Here is a 17,316-nt window from a genome sequence, read left to right as displayed (position 1 = left end):
CTGAGCCGGCATCAGCCTACACATATCCCTGCGCAAGCCTGCACAGCAGAGCCCTCTGAAGGGAAGAGAGCTCTGAGCTAACACTGAGCTAACATGGACTCATCGGCATCCATATTCACAGCTCATGAATATTTAGTCCCAGGCATGAACTGTGGCACAGGTGCACACAACACCTGACCTGAGGCCAGTGGAGGCAGATCTCTTGATTTGATTGAAGGGGCTACTCATTATATTGTCCATGCCATTATCCACGTCCTCCGCCGCACTGCTGTATTGTTCACTGGGAAACCCAGTCCCAGCCACATGTAATTATGCTACATATTTAAGGTCATTAAAGAACAGGAGGTTGACCGATTATTCAAGACCCCATTTGCAACTCGCGGGACGTTATTCAGCTGAACCCCGGAGTATAGCCTGCTGCAGGGCCGTGTTCAACAGTGCCACAGGACGTGCTCACGTGCCTGGTGTGCTGGGTCTCTCCACTTCAAATTAAATCCTGACATGTTTGTTTCTCGGTCCCAGCCGGATTCAGGTCTGTGGAGCATGAATTAGGAGACACTTCAGTTACCTCCTGAGAACGCCATGCTAGTGTAAAACAACAGCACAGCAAACTTAGGCTGCTGCATTTTTCTAATTAAAAAAAAAAAAAAAAAACAGGAAATTGGATTATGGAGAGGTCAGGGACAAGCGAACGCAGAAGGCTCTAATGTCTTTGATCATTTGCTCGGTCCTCGGTCATAGGCAGTCTGACGTTTTTATTTTTTTGTCCTTATAAAGTTAATCTGAGGTGATTTCTAATATGTGCGGCACCCACTTGAGGAGCAAAAGATGTTTAAAGACTCAGAAGATCAAAGGTGCTGGCCAACAGCAACCTGTCATTTCCTGCCTCTCATTTCGTATTTATTCATCTACTTTTCCTCTGATCACCTCTGTTGTGTTGTGTCTCCATTTTGTCCACTAATTTCCCCCCTTAAACATCGCTTTATGTTAAATATCTTGCCCTTAGGTCCTCTCTGACACACGTTGCTTGTCTCACCACCGTAACCCTCGCTTTGTCTTCCACTCTCTCTCCTGCTCCGCAGGGCCGTAGCCGGTCACCGAGAGCCCCTCCCTGATGACAGCAGAGACAACATCACCATTTTCACCCGGATCCTTGACCGCCTGCTCGACGGCTATGACAACAGGCTGCGTCCCGGTCTGGGAGGTGAGCCGTCGATTTGCTCTCCGTGTTGGCGTAGCACATTTTCCCCAGCCAGGAGGAGAAACGGCGACGGGTCGGGTCAGTGCCGAGGTAGTACGTGTTCGACGAGTTCCCTCGGCACAAGGCCTTTCTCCTCCCTTGTGGCAGGAGCCGTTTCGGGCACGCAACACCTCACAAATCTGCCTCCTCTCAGATCCGTAACGGATTGCTTTTTTGGAACAGTGAAATTACTCATCTTGTGCTGGCGCAGTGATGTTTATCAGCGTGTGGGGGAGGTGGGAGGTTGCCAGGTATAAGAAAGCTGCACAGAATGGCACTCTCTTGAGATCACTTACAGCTCATGAGGAGCCCCAGAAGACGGGAGCATTACGGCGCTTTGTTGACGACGGAGTAGCACTCAGTCTTGCCTCCTTCCACAGACTCATTCAGCAGTCACAAAGGAGTTTATGAGGCCTTCCAATTGCATTGAATGGCGACTTCATTTAGGTACCTGCTTTCAGAGAACCAGAAAAGTAGGTTAAGTGTTCTTAAAGTGGGTTTCCTGAGACTTCGAAGAATCATAATTCTCCACAGACTGGCAGATTGGCAAACCCAATGGCTGGATTTCTGAGCATTCCTGAGTACTCTCAGGTGATTTCGCGTCAATACCACACCAACAAAAATCCCATTTGGTTGTTTTCTCTCTCCTCTCTTCTTGGCAGACTCATAGAGTGTCCTGGATGCCCTCTAAATGTGTCTGTCATAAATCGGAGCCCGATGATGAGCAGCCTAAACTTTCTGTTTCTTTGTCTTTTTGTTTTCTTTTTTTCTTTTGATGAATGGGCCGTGTCACGTAAGAGCGGCGCGACTCCATTACGGAGCGCCAGAACCGGAAGGCTTCAATCAGCCGCGCTGCCGCAGCCCGGCCGTCCCTCCCACGCGGCCTGGCGGCCTGCCACACGCGCCCCTCTCGGCTCCGTTAAGCCCACACCCCCTTTCAACCCACGCGCCCCTCCCAGCTTCGTTAAATCCTCACCCCCTTCCCACCCACTCGCTCTCTCCGCCAGACGCAGAGACACCGCGAGGCACAGCTTGAGCTGCTAAGCGGGAGGAGTCACACCACCGCTTTCCTTTCCTGGACACCTCCTGGAGAAAAAGCAGAGCCGGCCTCGGGTCCAGGACGGGTTGCAACATGGCCCGAGTGTGGCGTGCTGTCTCCAGCCCATTCGGGTTCTGGCTGTGGGGTGGAACGCCTTGTCGGGAGCAGTTTGTTTTGGTTGTGTTTACCTCAGCTGTTTTTAAGTACCGCCTGTATCATGTTTTTTGGTAATGACTCCACCAGATAAATCATCAAAACTGATGCAAGCAGATATCTGTATTATTTCCAACATTTACTTGTTTTTTTTAGCCTTACTCACTAGCTGTGGTGTAGCTGATGTGATAGCAGTCATTAGAGGCATTGTTTAGACATCACACAGAGATACAGTTTTTCTTCTCTTGATTTAATACCGAAAGAAGGTTTGAGCATTATAACATCCATTGTAGTGATACATTTGGGTCTTTCACTTACATTTCCCCTCTCTTTTCTCTCTAATCAGAGAGTGTGACTGAAGTACGGACAAACATCTACGTCACCAGTTTCGGACCCGTGTCAGACACTGACATGGTAAGTCCTTCATCTCAGCTCGACGAGCAGGACTCTCTGCGATGCAGCTGAAGTCTTCATTCGCCAAATGCTAATTCACCTCTCACACAACTCAATATTTGTCAACGTCAACCCCTGTCTGGCGGCGAGACTTCCTGTGTTTCAAATCGGAGATGTTTGAGGACCAGCGTTTGTTTTGTGGTGCTGCGGAAAGATGGTTGAGTGGGAAGGAAATAGAGAGATTCCCAGTGCCCTTGAGTTGAGGTCGGCAGATTCGCTTGTCAGACAGGGCACGAAGGATGACACAGTGCTGAGATTACCCCCTGACACACACACGCACACACAGACACACACCCCTCAGCCCATCACCTTTCAGGGAGCAGGCCGGTGTGCAGTTTCATTACTGGCTTGTTTAAGGGAGGAGGTAATTGGTAGCAGGGCAGCATAGAAGAAATGTATGTGTCTTAATCATACACACAATTGGCTCTGCCACGCAAGATGAATCACCACAGTCGTGTGGAGGCACTTCGTAGTCTGTATAAGCCCTAATTTCCTAATGGTGAGAAGAAAACAGTACAGTCTGTCGCATTATATGGAGCGTAAAATGATGCTAGAATTACAAAGCAATAATTAGCTAGGTTAACATTAACATAATCATCCCTTGAGTTTGAAGGGAAAAAGTAAGGGATTTAGTGAGTTTCCAGATATGATTTATTCATTACTGCCCCCCCTCCCAAAAAAAAACAGGAGCAGGGCCATTTTAGTGCCTACGAAAGGGGCCTTTAATTAGCAGAGTGTTGCACAATAACTGCGCATGCTCGTGGCGTTCTGGAAGGCTGCTCTACAGCGAGCTGGAGTGCATATGCATTCAAACAGCTGTGTGCTCTACCATCAGTGTTCCTGGAGCTCCATCGGGACCTAACCCATCCCCCTCTCCCCCGGAAAAGCATTAGGCCCATTATGTCGTTGAAAACCGTACAGTGGAGCCATGACGTTACGCCGCATTGGTAGGATATCGAAGCGGAGAGGCCTTAAGTGGGACGAGGTCAGAATGGCTGGTGGAGATCGGGGTGTTTAAGTGATGAGACCTGGACATTGCGTCGTTGAGTGGAGGGATAGCCCTTACTTTACGAGGCCATTCTTGCCACCTTGTGGGCAGCCAACATCAACCTGACTGCTCAACCTGACCTTTGTTTATCTAGTCCTCTCTCGCATCTTTGTGCCTTTTTTTTTCCTTTTTGTTGTTTTAATTTCTAGCATCCTCTCTATCTCTCTCCTTCCCTCCAGCACTCTTTTGGCTTTCAGTTTCCCCTCATTCTCCCCATCAGTTTTTCCATCCCCCAGTTTTTCATCACTATCAATTAGGCTTCCTTATTATCCTTGGCCCCCACTGTCCCATATCCATCTTCCTTTGTCTAACGTCCTTCCTTTATTTCCCTACCAGTCTTCTGCCAATCTCAGAATCTCGTGGCAGCCTGTCCCATTTGCTCACTCATGTACACCCTCATCGGACCCCATCCACCCCCCCCAAACGCCTTTGTCTGACGAGTGTGGCTTGTCAAAATGAAGGCCGGTGTAATCTGCCCCAGGTGCCGTGCTGAGCCTTGTGCACGCTGAAGATGGTAGCGCCAGACAGGGGCTCGCGCCCCAAAGCCTGCGGCCGTTGTGTTCCAAGAATGAGCCGAGATGCGGAGATACCACTGGCACCAGCGGCTCCGACAGCTGCAGGACCAGAACTCGGCTTTGTAAAAGTCTTCATTGCACGGTGAAGGCAGAAACATGTTGCTGGTCACTTCCTTTCCTGGATTTTACATCGTCCATTGCTGGATTAAGTTAAACAATATCGCTCTCTGTGGGCAGTTACGGACGGGGTGAGGACCAGATGCTTGAATAGTGATATGATTGTGGCACTGCGACCAGTGGCACTACCATCATTGTAAACATCATAGGCACCAAACCTCCTTCCTTTATATGTTGGCCATTTAGCCTCATTCTTCGAAAGCTCCCCGATTCAGACTACTAATTGGCCAAGTGTCCCAGACACCAGGCTGTATATTAGGAGTCTCCACATGAGGTTATACATAGCAGAGGCAGCCTAACTGGATTGGAGGCTCATGCTGTACCCGATCTCCTCTGAAGAAACGGGAGCGTCAGGCAGCGCCTTTTACCGGGATCCGTGGGCCGCCGTCGGCCTCCACATCCGTCATTGCGTGTTCTTTCCCGAGAGAATGCACAATCCAAATTAGCCTCTCGGCGAAGAACATGCAGACGTAAAGAAGGGCGAGGGGGAGGTTAACGGAGAATCACAAGCATTGTTGTCAAGACTCTCAAAAATGTGTCTGTCAGGGGAAACTCACCCCGGCAAACATTTGATCTATAATTTGCTCTCACAGTGGTGATCCATCTTCTTCAGTGTGCCGGTTCTAATTTCCTACTCTTGTCATATTATGACATACTCACATTTAGGAGCAAATGTAAGTGTTAAAAGCTTAACAGCCGAAGTCTAGTCGAAGACAATTTGCATCCTTAATAGGCAGCATCCGCGAAAGTCGTGTATTGTGTAACCATAGCTACGAGTCATTATGTCTACTTCCACAAATCCATGCTGTGAAATTGCAAAGCAACTTAAGATCCGAGTTTCCCTCATAAAGACCTTTCCCCCTGTTATCTCACTTGTTTACTGCTTTTACCCAGACGTCTATCTGTAATGATCTTTAATTTGGATTGTGAACGATAAATCATTTATGTTGGTTAGCAAATTGGGGTTTCAATTATGATTTAATACATGTGCAATCTAAAATCTGTGATGCCTTGTGAATCTAGATTTGGTGGGGGTGAGAGCAGACGCCATTGTCATTTCCCAGTATAACTGCAGTGACGGACTGGGAAGGGGATGGACCTTCATATAATCCTTCATATAATCATGCCATACAGTGGGATCAGTGGACTCATATTAACTTGTCAATATATCAGCATCATTATGCCTAATATTAAGAAACAAGGAGAACCTGACAGTTTGCAGAGAAGCCGTAAAAATAACGATGAGCATGAGATATGGACAACATCTCATTGTTCTGACTGGCCTGTCTAAGCATGTATTCTCACTGGCAATCCCCGGAAACGGCATTCTTTAATATGCACCCCCAGAGTCACCGTTATGTCATTATCCAGCCTGCATGCTCCATTCAGAGCATATCCAGTTAGACACCACCAGTCACCATGTGCAGAATCTAATGCAAGGTCCGAATTCTACTAGGATCGGTGTTGGGAATCTATAATGTCTTAAATACACGGGACCCATTATCATTCCTAATCAAATATGATATTGATTCCCAAGAGGGTGGCTCGCTTGGTCGAACAGCGCCTTATATGAAAATCTGAGTCAATAAATAGTAATGGTGAAATGGTAGCTTAGTAAATCATGTGCTGGTTCCAATACAGATCACAGAACAGACGCATATACTAGAAAACAATCTGTTTTCATGGCTGTAGATTTTTTTAAGGATCAATGCTTGGACAGAAAAAATATATATAGCTAAACTATCATTCATATGTAGTCATTTTATTAATACCTGAACTACCTGATTACAGTTGTCATTTTATGTGTAATGTTATTATAGTAGCCTTGTTTCTCTTAAGCAGATCTTTCTGGAAATCCCTGAAGCATTAGTCTGGAACAAACTGTAGCCAAATGCATTTTGCCTGACAGCCAAATGCTGAAAGCCTTGAGTGCAGTGTTAGCAATGGATGATGGACAGAACATCACACACTGACAGGTCACGTTGCCAGTGGAATGGAGGAGTTTGTCACAGAGAGAGAGAGGGGGGGTGGAGTGAGAGAGAGGGAGGGGGGTGGAGTGAGAGAGAGGGGGGGTGGAGTGAGAGAGAGGGGGGGGGGGGTGGAGTGAGAGAGAGGGGGGGGTGGAGTGAGAGAGAGGGGGGGGTGGAGTGAGAGAGAGGGAGGGTGGAGTGAGAGAGAGGGGGGGTGGAGTGAGAGAGAGGGAGGGGGGTGGAGTGAGAGAGAGGGGGGTGGAGTGAGAGAGAGAGGGGGGGTGGAGTGAGAGAGAGGGAGGGGGGTGGAGTGAGAGAGAGGGGGGGGTGGAGTGAGAGAGAAGGGGGGTGGAGTGAGAGAGAGAGGAGGGGTGGAGTGAGAGAGAGGGAGGGAGCGCAGGGAGAGAGCTATAGGGAGAGGACTAGGGTAAACAACAGACAGCCTAATCTATGAACAGAAAGATTAGAGATTCGTTCAGCTAATTCGTTTTGTTCTTGGCCGGTGAATATGGCCGGCTCACCAGCCAAAGGGTCAGCAGTCCTCAAGTAACAGAGGCGAGTAATCCGGGCGTAATGGGTAATCAGGGCGACGAGAGTGCCTTTTTGAATCTCCATCGTGCCTTTCAAACTGCCTTCATCATCACGCCTGCTCGATGAATCCATATGCACTGCAGATGTGTAGCTCAGCTGTGCGGATATGAAGATGGTGTCACTTTTTTTTTTTCCTTCTTCAACGTCGTTTTGCAGGTGCAGCTAAACCTTCTCGACACGCCTCGGTTCACTCGGAAACTACGGTCCGCATCTGGCCATGGGGCTGCGGCTGTAATCTAAACATCCCTGCAGCCCTCCTGCCATTATGCACAGCACCTAGACTTGTTTGGACTATAGCTTATAAGAGGAAAGAGTTGAAAGCAGCAGTCTGAGAATATCTGGGTCTGGGCCGTAATGTCTGCCCAGTAACCGCAGCGCTGGGAGTCATGTTGCAGACAAACTCTTTGATGGAAAGCCCTCCGCCAGGACTCCGGGCCATCCAAGTACCGTCCTAATCACGGCAGGGAATTAGGAGACACGGACAGCAATAAAGAGCATGTCCTCCACTGCAGCAAGTCCTCCTATAACCAACCTACTGTTCACTGGGGGGGCGTTTCTCACCTTTCCAACAGTCAGCTCGTTGAATAATCAGCAGTGTGTGCCGGTTCACATGGGAACAGAAGGTTCAAACCATCGAGCTACTTGGAAAAGCACATTTGTGGTGTAAAAATATTTGCACACAAAGCAAAGATTGCGGTGTTGCATTGGCAGAATGAGGCGAGGCGTGTTGAGGAAGAACAGACAGCCCAGTAAAAATGTTGATAAACACTGGTGACCAGATTCCACAGCAAAACAGATGTCGTATTTCGCACCATTGGGGTTCTCTTGTTCTTCATAAAAAAAATCTTTTGGATTTCTAGTTTCTCACTCACGAGTCTCTCCAAATATAAGACTGTAAAATAGATAATTAAATTCATCAGCACATCACTGAGCCCTTCCTGTGCTTTGTGTCAGACCACAGCACGTGTGTGTGTGTGTGTGTGTGTGTGTGTGTGGGTGTGTGTGTGTGTGTACAGGTATATATGGACATGTGCACGCGCACCTGTGCATCCGTGCCCATGTCCACATTATTATGCACATGCGCACACTTGCGCGGGTTTGGGGTTCGAGGGATGTTTCGCGTCTCGTGACCGTCCGAGTTTCTTGCCACTGTGATTTTTGTGCAGTACTTTGCCTGCGTGGGCCGGCCGGGCGCTGCCTGTGCCCCGTAGATAAGCCGTGTGACGTGGCTGACTTCACAGCTCGGAGGCAGCGGCTCATCGCCCGTGACCACGCATGCCGAGACATCCCAAGCCCTCTCGAGCAGACACAAGTCCAGAGTGACCATACTTAACCCACATGCTTTTTTTTTTTACTCAGATATGCCCTGCTGCATTTTGTTTTTTGATCAGTCACAACAGAGACATACAGAAATCAGCAGTCAGTCTGTTTGGATGTTACGGCATTAATGATTGCTTGTAAAAATACCATATGAGGCACATTAATCAGACACCTTGACTGAGCAAATTAAACGGTAGAACGATGCTTCTTTTTAATTAATTTTGTGATGCTACAGTGGACCAGACAGCAGTTAACGCAGACCACATCAACACCTGAGGGAATCCATTATTAATTTGTTAGTGGAACATTCTAGGATGCTTTAATTCCTGGTAGACATAATTAAGAATGAAGACCTCTGCATTATATGAAGTTGAGAATAGAAACGCGCATTACTGTATTGTATTCTGTGGCACATCAAGACCGCTGTATAATTGATTGTTGTTCTTGACTATGTTTGGAAGTTCATCTGCATAGCAGAGGAAATTCGCTCTTGGTTCGCTGACAGGGGAATGCATTTGGGCGGAAGCCCTGTGCCCGCACGGAATTGAACATTAACATCAAGCTGACGTACAAACAGTCTGACAGTAATTGAGTCTTCCAGATCTTTCTGCAGCTCCTCCAACATGCGTTGTTTTCCAGAGAAAATACGCTTTTCTCCCGCTCCACTAAAGACTATCGCGAGTGACCGCGTTTGCCTCTCAGCACAGCGGGCTGTGACAGGGCCATAAGCCACTCCCACTTAGCCGCCGAGCCGCCTCCGTGCGGCTCAGCACTAAATCAAGCCCTCCGTTCGCTGGGTGGTAGACAAACCCCCCAACCTTTCCCCATATGGTTCCCCCAGGGAAGATCCCACCACGTGGCTGTCTCTGTGCAGCCAGCGGCTTCCTTCCACGGAGGAAGAAGAACGAGGCCGCGTTCGAAGTCGGCGGGGCGCGCGAGACCTAATCCGAGCCCCCAGGCCCTGGAGCCCATGAGTTAGGTCACAGGCGCTGTGCGGGAAGCAGGGGGGGGGGTGTGGCTTCACGGGGTGGAGGCGAGTGGTTTCAGGGGGTGGTCCTTCGCTGCCCTCACACCACACATTCTGCCCACCTCCCCCATCCACGACTCCGGCGACGGTACCATTCAATAGTCTCGTGCCCCGCGCTCTACTGGGTGGCTGCTGCTCAGCCAGGTCACTCTGGTCTCCCATGCGCCGGGTTTCGATCTTTAACTGACTCAATTTGCTGGTTCTCGCTCAATGAGCCGTCCCTGTTCAAAATGAGACGGAGCTTAGCTCAGCGAGTGGCTGTTTCTCACACGTCCATTCTGGAATTGATTCTCTAGTGGAAGAGGGGTGTGCCTGAGGACACTGTGATCAGGGCCTCTGAATATAGATGTGGGGACAACATTTTGGTCTAAGTACATAGATTAGGCGCAATATAGAGACTCTTGGATTTCAAGTCGACTCTCATTGCACACAAGGAAAGGGAACGTTTCAAGTTCGTACAATCGTTTACTCCTCCCGCTGACTCTCCCCGACTTTCTGCGGCAGGGCTTATGCTGTTTCCACTGGGCCTTCCTTTTTCTAATTAACACTTTCCATGGGCTATAATTAATGAAAATGAATGACTTAAAAGGGATCAACTAAATGCTTAAAAGTGTAGGGCTCTGGGAAAAGATGGAACAGTAATAACAGAAACGCAATTAAACTGGTGGGGGGGAGTCCCAAAAAACACCAGGCTTTAAAATTTTACAATTAGCAAAGAAGTGAGTGGAGCGTTTTCATTAGAACAAAGGCTGTGTAATACTCCCGTATGTTCACTTCCTGTTGGTCTAACTCCTCTCGCTGCATGGTCCTCGTCGCTGAAAGAGAAGGAAACGCCAGGGAAACTTTGGCTCAGAGCGTTTGCTGGCATAGAGGGAAGGGAAATTCCCTTGCTATTGCGTTTGCATCGATTGCGTCGCGGATGTAGCTCATAGGTCTGTATCACATCTAGCTTAGCATCAGGTTAGCTTCTCCAGCGCAGAGCTGTGTTTGATAACTGACATGGGAAGAGGTCGATGGGATAGACAGAAGAACAGATGTCTACGGTCCTAACGAACATAGTGGTTATGTCTTAAGAGGCACGAGAGAGACTGACATCATCTCCAACACGTCGCTAATGGGTGCCATGCTAATGAATGCCATGCTAATGAGTAATGTTTTACTTTTACGACTGCTGACACTGAGATGAAGTAGATTCTGGCATTAATTAAATCTGATTTGCATTAAGCACAAAGCATTTCTGGAGGGTAGCACGAAAGGCCATAATTGATTTTACATACTGCAAGAGCAGATTTTTAAAAGGCTGATTTTATTTACATATTGTTTCCACATCAGACGTTTGCTCTTTTGCAAATTTGCTTACATGTGAGGGCTTCAAATTAAGATGCTGAGATGAAACAAAAGTGTTATTGCTGAAAAAAAATTAATGTTCAGGGTCTCTGGAGCTTGTAGTTCTGTATTTTTCTTTTGCCCTGCATATAACATTGAGTGCTGTTACACTAAGCTCAAGCTCTTTTCGTTATAATCAAACGATCAAATCAGCACTTGACCGTTTTTGAGTCATCATTATTATTACCGACCACAAACATTGTTTATCAGCTAAACACTTTATTTATGGACGTCAACTGAATTAAGGATTTTTCATGCTTAGCATTGTTTTTTTTTTGGGGGGGGGGGGGGTGTACCTTTAATACTCCTACTATTAAACACGTTATGAAAAATCCTAGTCTGTATTAATAGATGATGGTTAAGACACTCTCCCTTTTTGGGAACCTCTTTATGCTAACTATCCCTCCAAAGCAGGTTCTTGTGCAGTTTTAGCCCATGTCATCACTCTCCGCCAAAGCTGAACGATCACAAACAGAGGTAGTGCGGGGATGAAGAGCTGGTCCTCATCCTCCCAGCGTCCCCAGGGCCAGATCAGACACCATACCCAGGGGTATCCTGTTCTTCCCCCAGCTCCACTGGAGGCCGCAGAGACCCTCCAGCGCAGAGCAGAACAATGGCGCACACAATATGTAATCTCTGCATTTTGTGAGACAGTCGCTCCGATGAAAGGAGTCTATTCAGAGCTGAAAACGGGGCTCGCGCCGCTGCCTGTGGATGCCGCACAAAGGGGACACAGCAGGAAGCCGCCGGTTTGTAAATAGTGAAACGCACGGTGGCGGCGGTCTGCGAATCGAACCACATGTGCCAGAAAGACAACAGAGGACTTCAGTGAACACTAGTGAACACTGGCTGTGATTGGTTTGTACGCATCCCCTTTTGCGCACAGTGATACAGTGATGCCGATACTGGTTTGGACTAACCATTCCCAGATGTGTTTTTACTCCGCCCTCTGATGCTGACAGCATCTGCTAGGATGTTGATGTGCGGTGGCCTCGCCCCCAGGCCTTGAGCTGGGGAATTGCGCTGTGAACTTTCAGCTTCACTGATCATACTTAGGCAAACAGAATACAATCTGAATATCAAAACCACCACAAACCTGTTTCTTGGGGGGGGGGGGGGGGGGGGGGGGGGGGGGGGAAGCAGCCTCAGTTCTTTTTCTATTTTCATTATTCTGTCATTGTGCCCCCCCCCCCCCCACCACCACCACCACCACCACCACCACCACCACCAGCCTTTGAAATAAAAACCTGAAATAAAAAGTCATTTGTAACGAATTTGTTTTTTTGACTCTCACTTGTTTTCTGCAACAACATCAGCGCTTTTGGAATTTCTGATTGACTGAGCAACACAGATTTCCGTCTGTCAGGTTTCCAGGTATCTTTCCTGCAAATTGAACCTCTCGAAGCATGACAACTGCCTCGTAACTGGCATTCTGAAGGGAAAAAAAAATAGGAAAAAACAAAACGTTTTCATTTTTAGCCAAGTATTCAGAGATGGGCTATGGTGTTAAGCTTCTAGATGACTGCATCTCTGACATACAGCATTGTAATGTGAAGAATGGACATTTAAATCATGACTGTGCTCACACAAACCCGAGTGGGTTTTTTGTGAGCACTAATTGGTCTTTATGACATAAGCAGGATGGAAATAGATGTGAAATTTAAGCTGACAAGATTTGCTTTGGCTGTTTGTTTTCAACCAGCTTCTAAAGCCTGTGGAGAATCCATCAGTCTTGATGACTCAAGGGAGAGGTCTTAAAAATCAGCACTTGCCAGGATCCTCCTCTCCAGTTAGGGATGGTCTATAAAGGACAGGCACTCTTTCTGTATTGGCAATATGGTCAGAGAGATAACTCTTCGAGGAAAAACAAGGCTCGTATTGCGCCCACAGCAACAGCAAAGAAAGTGCAATCATACAAGGATAAACTTTGGAAAGGTGCCTTAAGAATTCAAGACTCCTCCTCTGCTGAAGGTAGAAAAAAGAATGAATTATTGAGGCATAGGGCCAGAGGAGCTTCTCGACCAATTACGACTGACCGTTTTTTTTTTATTTTATAGAGTGGGCCAGCAGAAAGGGCAGAATGGAGTGGAGAGGGTGCCACCTGCTCCTGGCTGGCGTGCTAAAGACTAGACTTGAACCTGTGACACTTCTGCAGGGGTCTCCTCTACGCTGGAATCATACCACGTGGATTCAGCCCGAGTCTAACATGCTTTCCAGCATTGGGAATGAGGAATGGGTTTTGTCACGTAACATAAACAGGGATGTGGCCTTTTTTCTTCGAGGAAAAGTTTAGCATGTCATAACTTTCCTTCCTACTCTAACAGCCCGTACTCGTTCCTTGTCGTTAACCAATAGAATGACTCTGTGATGCGTGTGTGTAAACACGGAGAAGAGAAAGATGGATTCTGCCAATGCTGATTTCAGATATAGAGACTGTGAAACCACTTTCATTTATCTGAGGGTCTGCATTTATTAGAGTACACAATTATTTACTACTACTGCCTGACTCTGACATAGTGACCATCACGAAAGATCAAAGTATGGTCCTGGTACTACTAGAGGGTACTAGATCCATTGGACAGGACTCCAAATAGAGTTAAGTGTTATTTTATTTAAGAAAGGCTGACTCATACTTCCTCTCTCCTCCAGGAGTACACGATTGACGTCTTCTTCCGGCAAAGTTGGCGGGATGAGAGGCTGAAGTTTGACGGACCCATGCAGGTTCTCCCACTCAACAACCTGCTGGCCAGCAAGATCTGGACTCCTGATACGTTCTTCCACAACGGGAAGAAGTCCGTGGCGCACAACATGACCACGCCCAATAAACTCCTGCGCCTGGTGGACAACGGGACCCTGTTATACACCATGAGGTGAGATATGAATATTTTTTTCTTTATTAAGGGCTTGCAATTTTAAACAGCTTTATGATATTTTTTATTGTCCCCAATCCAATTCTTCTTTGGTTCCACACACAAACACATGGTCCTGCAATCCGCCTCTCCTCGCAATCGTAAACACGTTTCCTTCCAATGACCTTCAGGTGCCAATTATCATACCACGGGAAAATCTCATCCTACTTCTGTAGTCCAAGCTAAAAGTGTGGAGCACAAGATGGAATAGGCGGATGCATTTGTAATGACGAGTGTTAAGTAGGGTTCCGGAGGAGCGGGAAGCCCTCGGCCCGGACTCCTCACTGACCCCTGGTGCTTGATGAATGAGTTGGGGGATTAAGTTGAGACGGGCTCAGCACTGCGGTGCAACGTGTCTGGCTGCCAGAGAAGGAGCGGTCTGAGCCCACCACCCACTCCACGCAGTCCGGATGCCGCAAATGGGTCCTTCCCCCCTGAAATTTCATTTGATCCAGGATTTCAGAACTGACCTTTCTCGACCTGCTGGTAGACCTCAACTAACTAATAGTCTCTTAAGGACTATTTTGATATGACTACAATGCTAATTTGTTAATTGCTAATAAAAATAATAATGGCATTAGTATAATGAGATAGTAATAAGATAATAAGAACAATTTGTTAGTTAAAATGTATGGAAATAGAGTTGCAGCATCAAAAAACAAAGTGTGCATACCCTGTCCTAAAAATACAATTAAAACCACATTTATCACCGGGTGTACACAATGCAGCCATGCCTAGTGTAACCTGCCAGCCTAGACAAATTTCTGTAATCAATAAAGAACATAAAATTAAATCATCACATCACAGCAGTCTCATACTTTAAAGAAAGCCTTTATGTAAAAAGCCAAATGTAGCCTAAAACCATTGTGCACAGAAGCTGTGTCTCCAAAAAATAATAAAATCCAAATAGCCGGCCGTGACGCATTCTTAATAAATTCTTGCAGAGATAAATCAGGTGGGTATGCGTTATGAAAGGAGTGCGGTCCAGTCACCGAAGCGAAGGCACTTCAATTTAACGTCTACAGGATACGATTATCATCGGTTAACTCCGACCGCTGCACTACGCGTGGGTGCTGCATTGTCCGCGCTCACGCACCGCTCTGCCAGCACTGCCCCGCACAATGGCACAAGGAGAATAGCTGAAGAATCGGTGCTGGAGAGTCAGGAAAATATAATTGCGAAGCCCAGAAATCAATCGCATTCTTTGGGTGAATTCTTCGAGTAAAAGCTTGGCAGCAGTAGTTGGAAGTGTCCCAGAAATCGTGCCAAAAGGTGAATCTGCTGCCCCTTCCTCACCCATCCTCCCCCAACAATGCACTAAACATGTGCACGTGCATGTCTGCTTCAGATAATACCGAGCCACCTGGTAAAAAGGGCCAAGGTTTCGCCTGTTAGATGACAGACAAGAAGATTGAGCAATTCTGTACCTTCGCAATTAATTACTTATTTTTAACCGTACATAATTTGCCACTTTTCAGCGTTTTGCCAAGCTTTTCTCTCTTACAGCTGAACTGAGAACCACTTTATTCTACTTTAAACATATTCCTCCTTTTTCACCATCTTTAGTACTGTTTTTGCATCACGAGACATACCTCTTAATCAAAACTGTAAGTCGAAGTGCAGCTCTGTATGTTATAATTGCATTTGTCTTCGGGGACAAGAAGTGTGATGGAGATGGAACTTCCAGTATTTCAGCGTTATGGGTTAACCTGTCTGCCTTGCTCCCCGAGGCTAAGAATAACATTTGAATTTGGACACTGTAATGAAAGCTTGTCACTCTTCCTCCTCGTGCTGGCGAGGAGAATGTTTGCCTGTGCACTCAGTGTGCCTGAGTGTGATGATCAAGGACAGTTATGTGCTGAGACATGATTCTATTGTTTAAGCCCATGATGCATGTGACAACTCCTTTTATATACTGTACGGTAGTCTGGCAGAGCCCTGCTTGATTGGCTGTCATGGTAAAATGAGACAAATAGAGCAGCTCGGCTGTTTTGCGATCCTCCAGGTGGTTGGACAGTGGCTCGGATCACGTAACCAGCAAGCAGCACATATGCCACTCGAGCATCAGAAGTTGAGCAAGTTGCGGAGCAGCTTAAACCCGTTCACATTCCTGCTAAGGCCGGGTTCTTGACAGTGGCTCGCTGGCACCTTTTAGTTCGCACGGGCCAAGAAGCTGTCCTCAAGAACAGCCTCGGCGCTCGCTAACAGTCAGCGCAGCGTGACCGTACAATTATTCAGAAGGCCCGGCCGAGCCGCCTTGTCTCCTTGCTGCGACAAGAACCCGGGCCCTGCCGCAACCCCCAAAGTACATTCTGTCACAACATCCCATCAGTGGCTGAGGATGGTGCCGTGACCTGGCCTTGTTCCTCTGGGGAAAAAAAATGCCTTTGTTTTTCGCTACCATCACCTCTTGTCCTTATCGTTGTATGCTGTGGGGCCCCATTTATGCCTTTGCATATCTTACATAGAACAGTTGTGCATGAAAAGATCCGGCATACGAGAAGCTGAATAATTGATCCCGGTTTATTGCCTTTTCACAGTCCACCAGTGTAGCCAAGACAAGCTCTATATGGGAAAACGAGTGCAAATCTTTTCTGGCCACGGTCTACACCTTGTTTTCATGAATTAAATACAGCGCTACATTAAGGCTGTGGAAAATGGTGCTGTGTCAAAGATGGATGGCCCCTCTGCCAGGGAGTCTGCTAATTCAGTGGATGAACTTTAAGTCCTCTGACTCCTTTTAGCTTTGTCAGTAGAAGAATATCCTTGGTCCCGCTTGTCACTCAGGCCGAGAGAAAAAGGACCATGTCACCGAAAAGACAATTGTGCTATTACCAGGTATCTTAAGCCTCATTCCCAGTATTAAAGCATGTCAAAATGGAGGCCAGCACCACAGCACTCCTAAACAAAGCTGACAGACACGAGACGCACTGTGGCTGCGGTTATAATCTTTCGTGACAACCGTGGTCTTGACCGCAATCGCACTAATGACCGTTGATGCAGGTCCAGCTAAGTTAGATGGACAGCAAAGCACTGAACTGACAACCTAAGAAATCTCCATGTTGATTGCTGTGTTGATTACTGTATGAGCTCATGGTTGAGAATATTGGGCCTTAGCAGGCGATGGCGTTCAGCCTTGGAAGGACAGGTCTAGCCCCTACGCTTTGTCATACTTACCGTGACATTTATGAATTGGCTCAGTATAGAACCTCTTTGATTTGTTAGCCTCCTTATCTTTCCAACCACACCCAGGATTGGGATACGGATACTGTGTAATAACCATAATGCTTGCAATATGTCGAGAGCTGATCTAGTAGTATGTTATTACCTTACACTGTGATAATGCTTCTCAAGTACCATTTTCAGGGAGTGTATGTCAGCATACCCAGGAGTAGTGTTGCAAGTTTGTTTAGGCAGAAATACAAGCAGTATGCTTTAATATCACCAGAAATGTTAAAGACCGCAAGATGACACACTCATCCAAATCG

The 17,316-nt window shown here is 47.2% G+C and overlaps 1 protein-coding gene across 2 annotated transcripts in view; it reads left to right on the top strand.

Moving 5' to 3' along the window:
* gabra3 (gamma-aminobutyric acid type A receptor subunit alpha3) overlaps window positions 1-17,316 on the top strand; it is an 84,837-nt gene that overhangs the window by 27,514 nt on the left and 40,007 nt on the right. For both annotated transcript variants that reach the window (XM_076994776.1, XM_076994777.1), the window contains 3 exons: window positions 1,083-1,204; window positions 2,779-2,846; window positions 13,569-13,789. In XM_076994776.1, the coding sequence (XP_076850891.1) occupies window positions 1,083-1,204; window positions 2,779-2,846; window positions 13,569-13,789 (411 nt within the window). The remainder of the gene's footprint in view (window positions 1-1,082; window positions 1,205-2,778; window positions 2,847-13,568; window positions 13,790-17,316) is intronic.

The sequence above is a fragment of the Brachyhypopomus gauderio genome, unplaced genomic scaffold (genome assembly GCF_052324685.1).
Source record: "Brachyhypopomus gauderio isolate BG-103 unplaced genomic scaffold, BGAUD_0.2 sc160, whole genome shotgun sequence".
Classification (NCBI taxonomy): Eukaryota; Metazoa; Chordata; class Actinopteri; order Gymnotiformes; family Hypopomidae; genus Brachyhypopomus; species Brachyhypopomus gauderio.
Note: the sequence above shows the minus strand (reverse complement) of the source record. Positions and strands in the feature narration are given on the sequence as shown.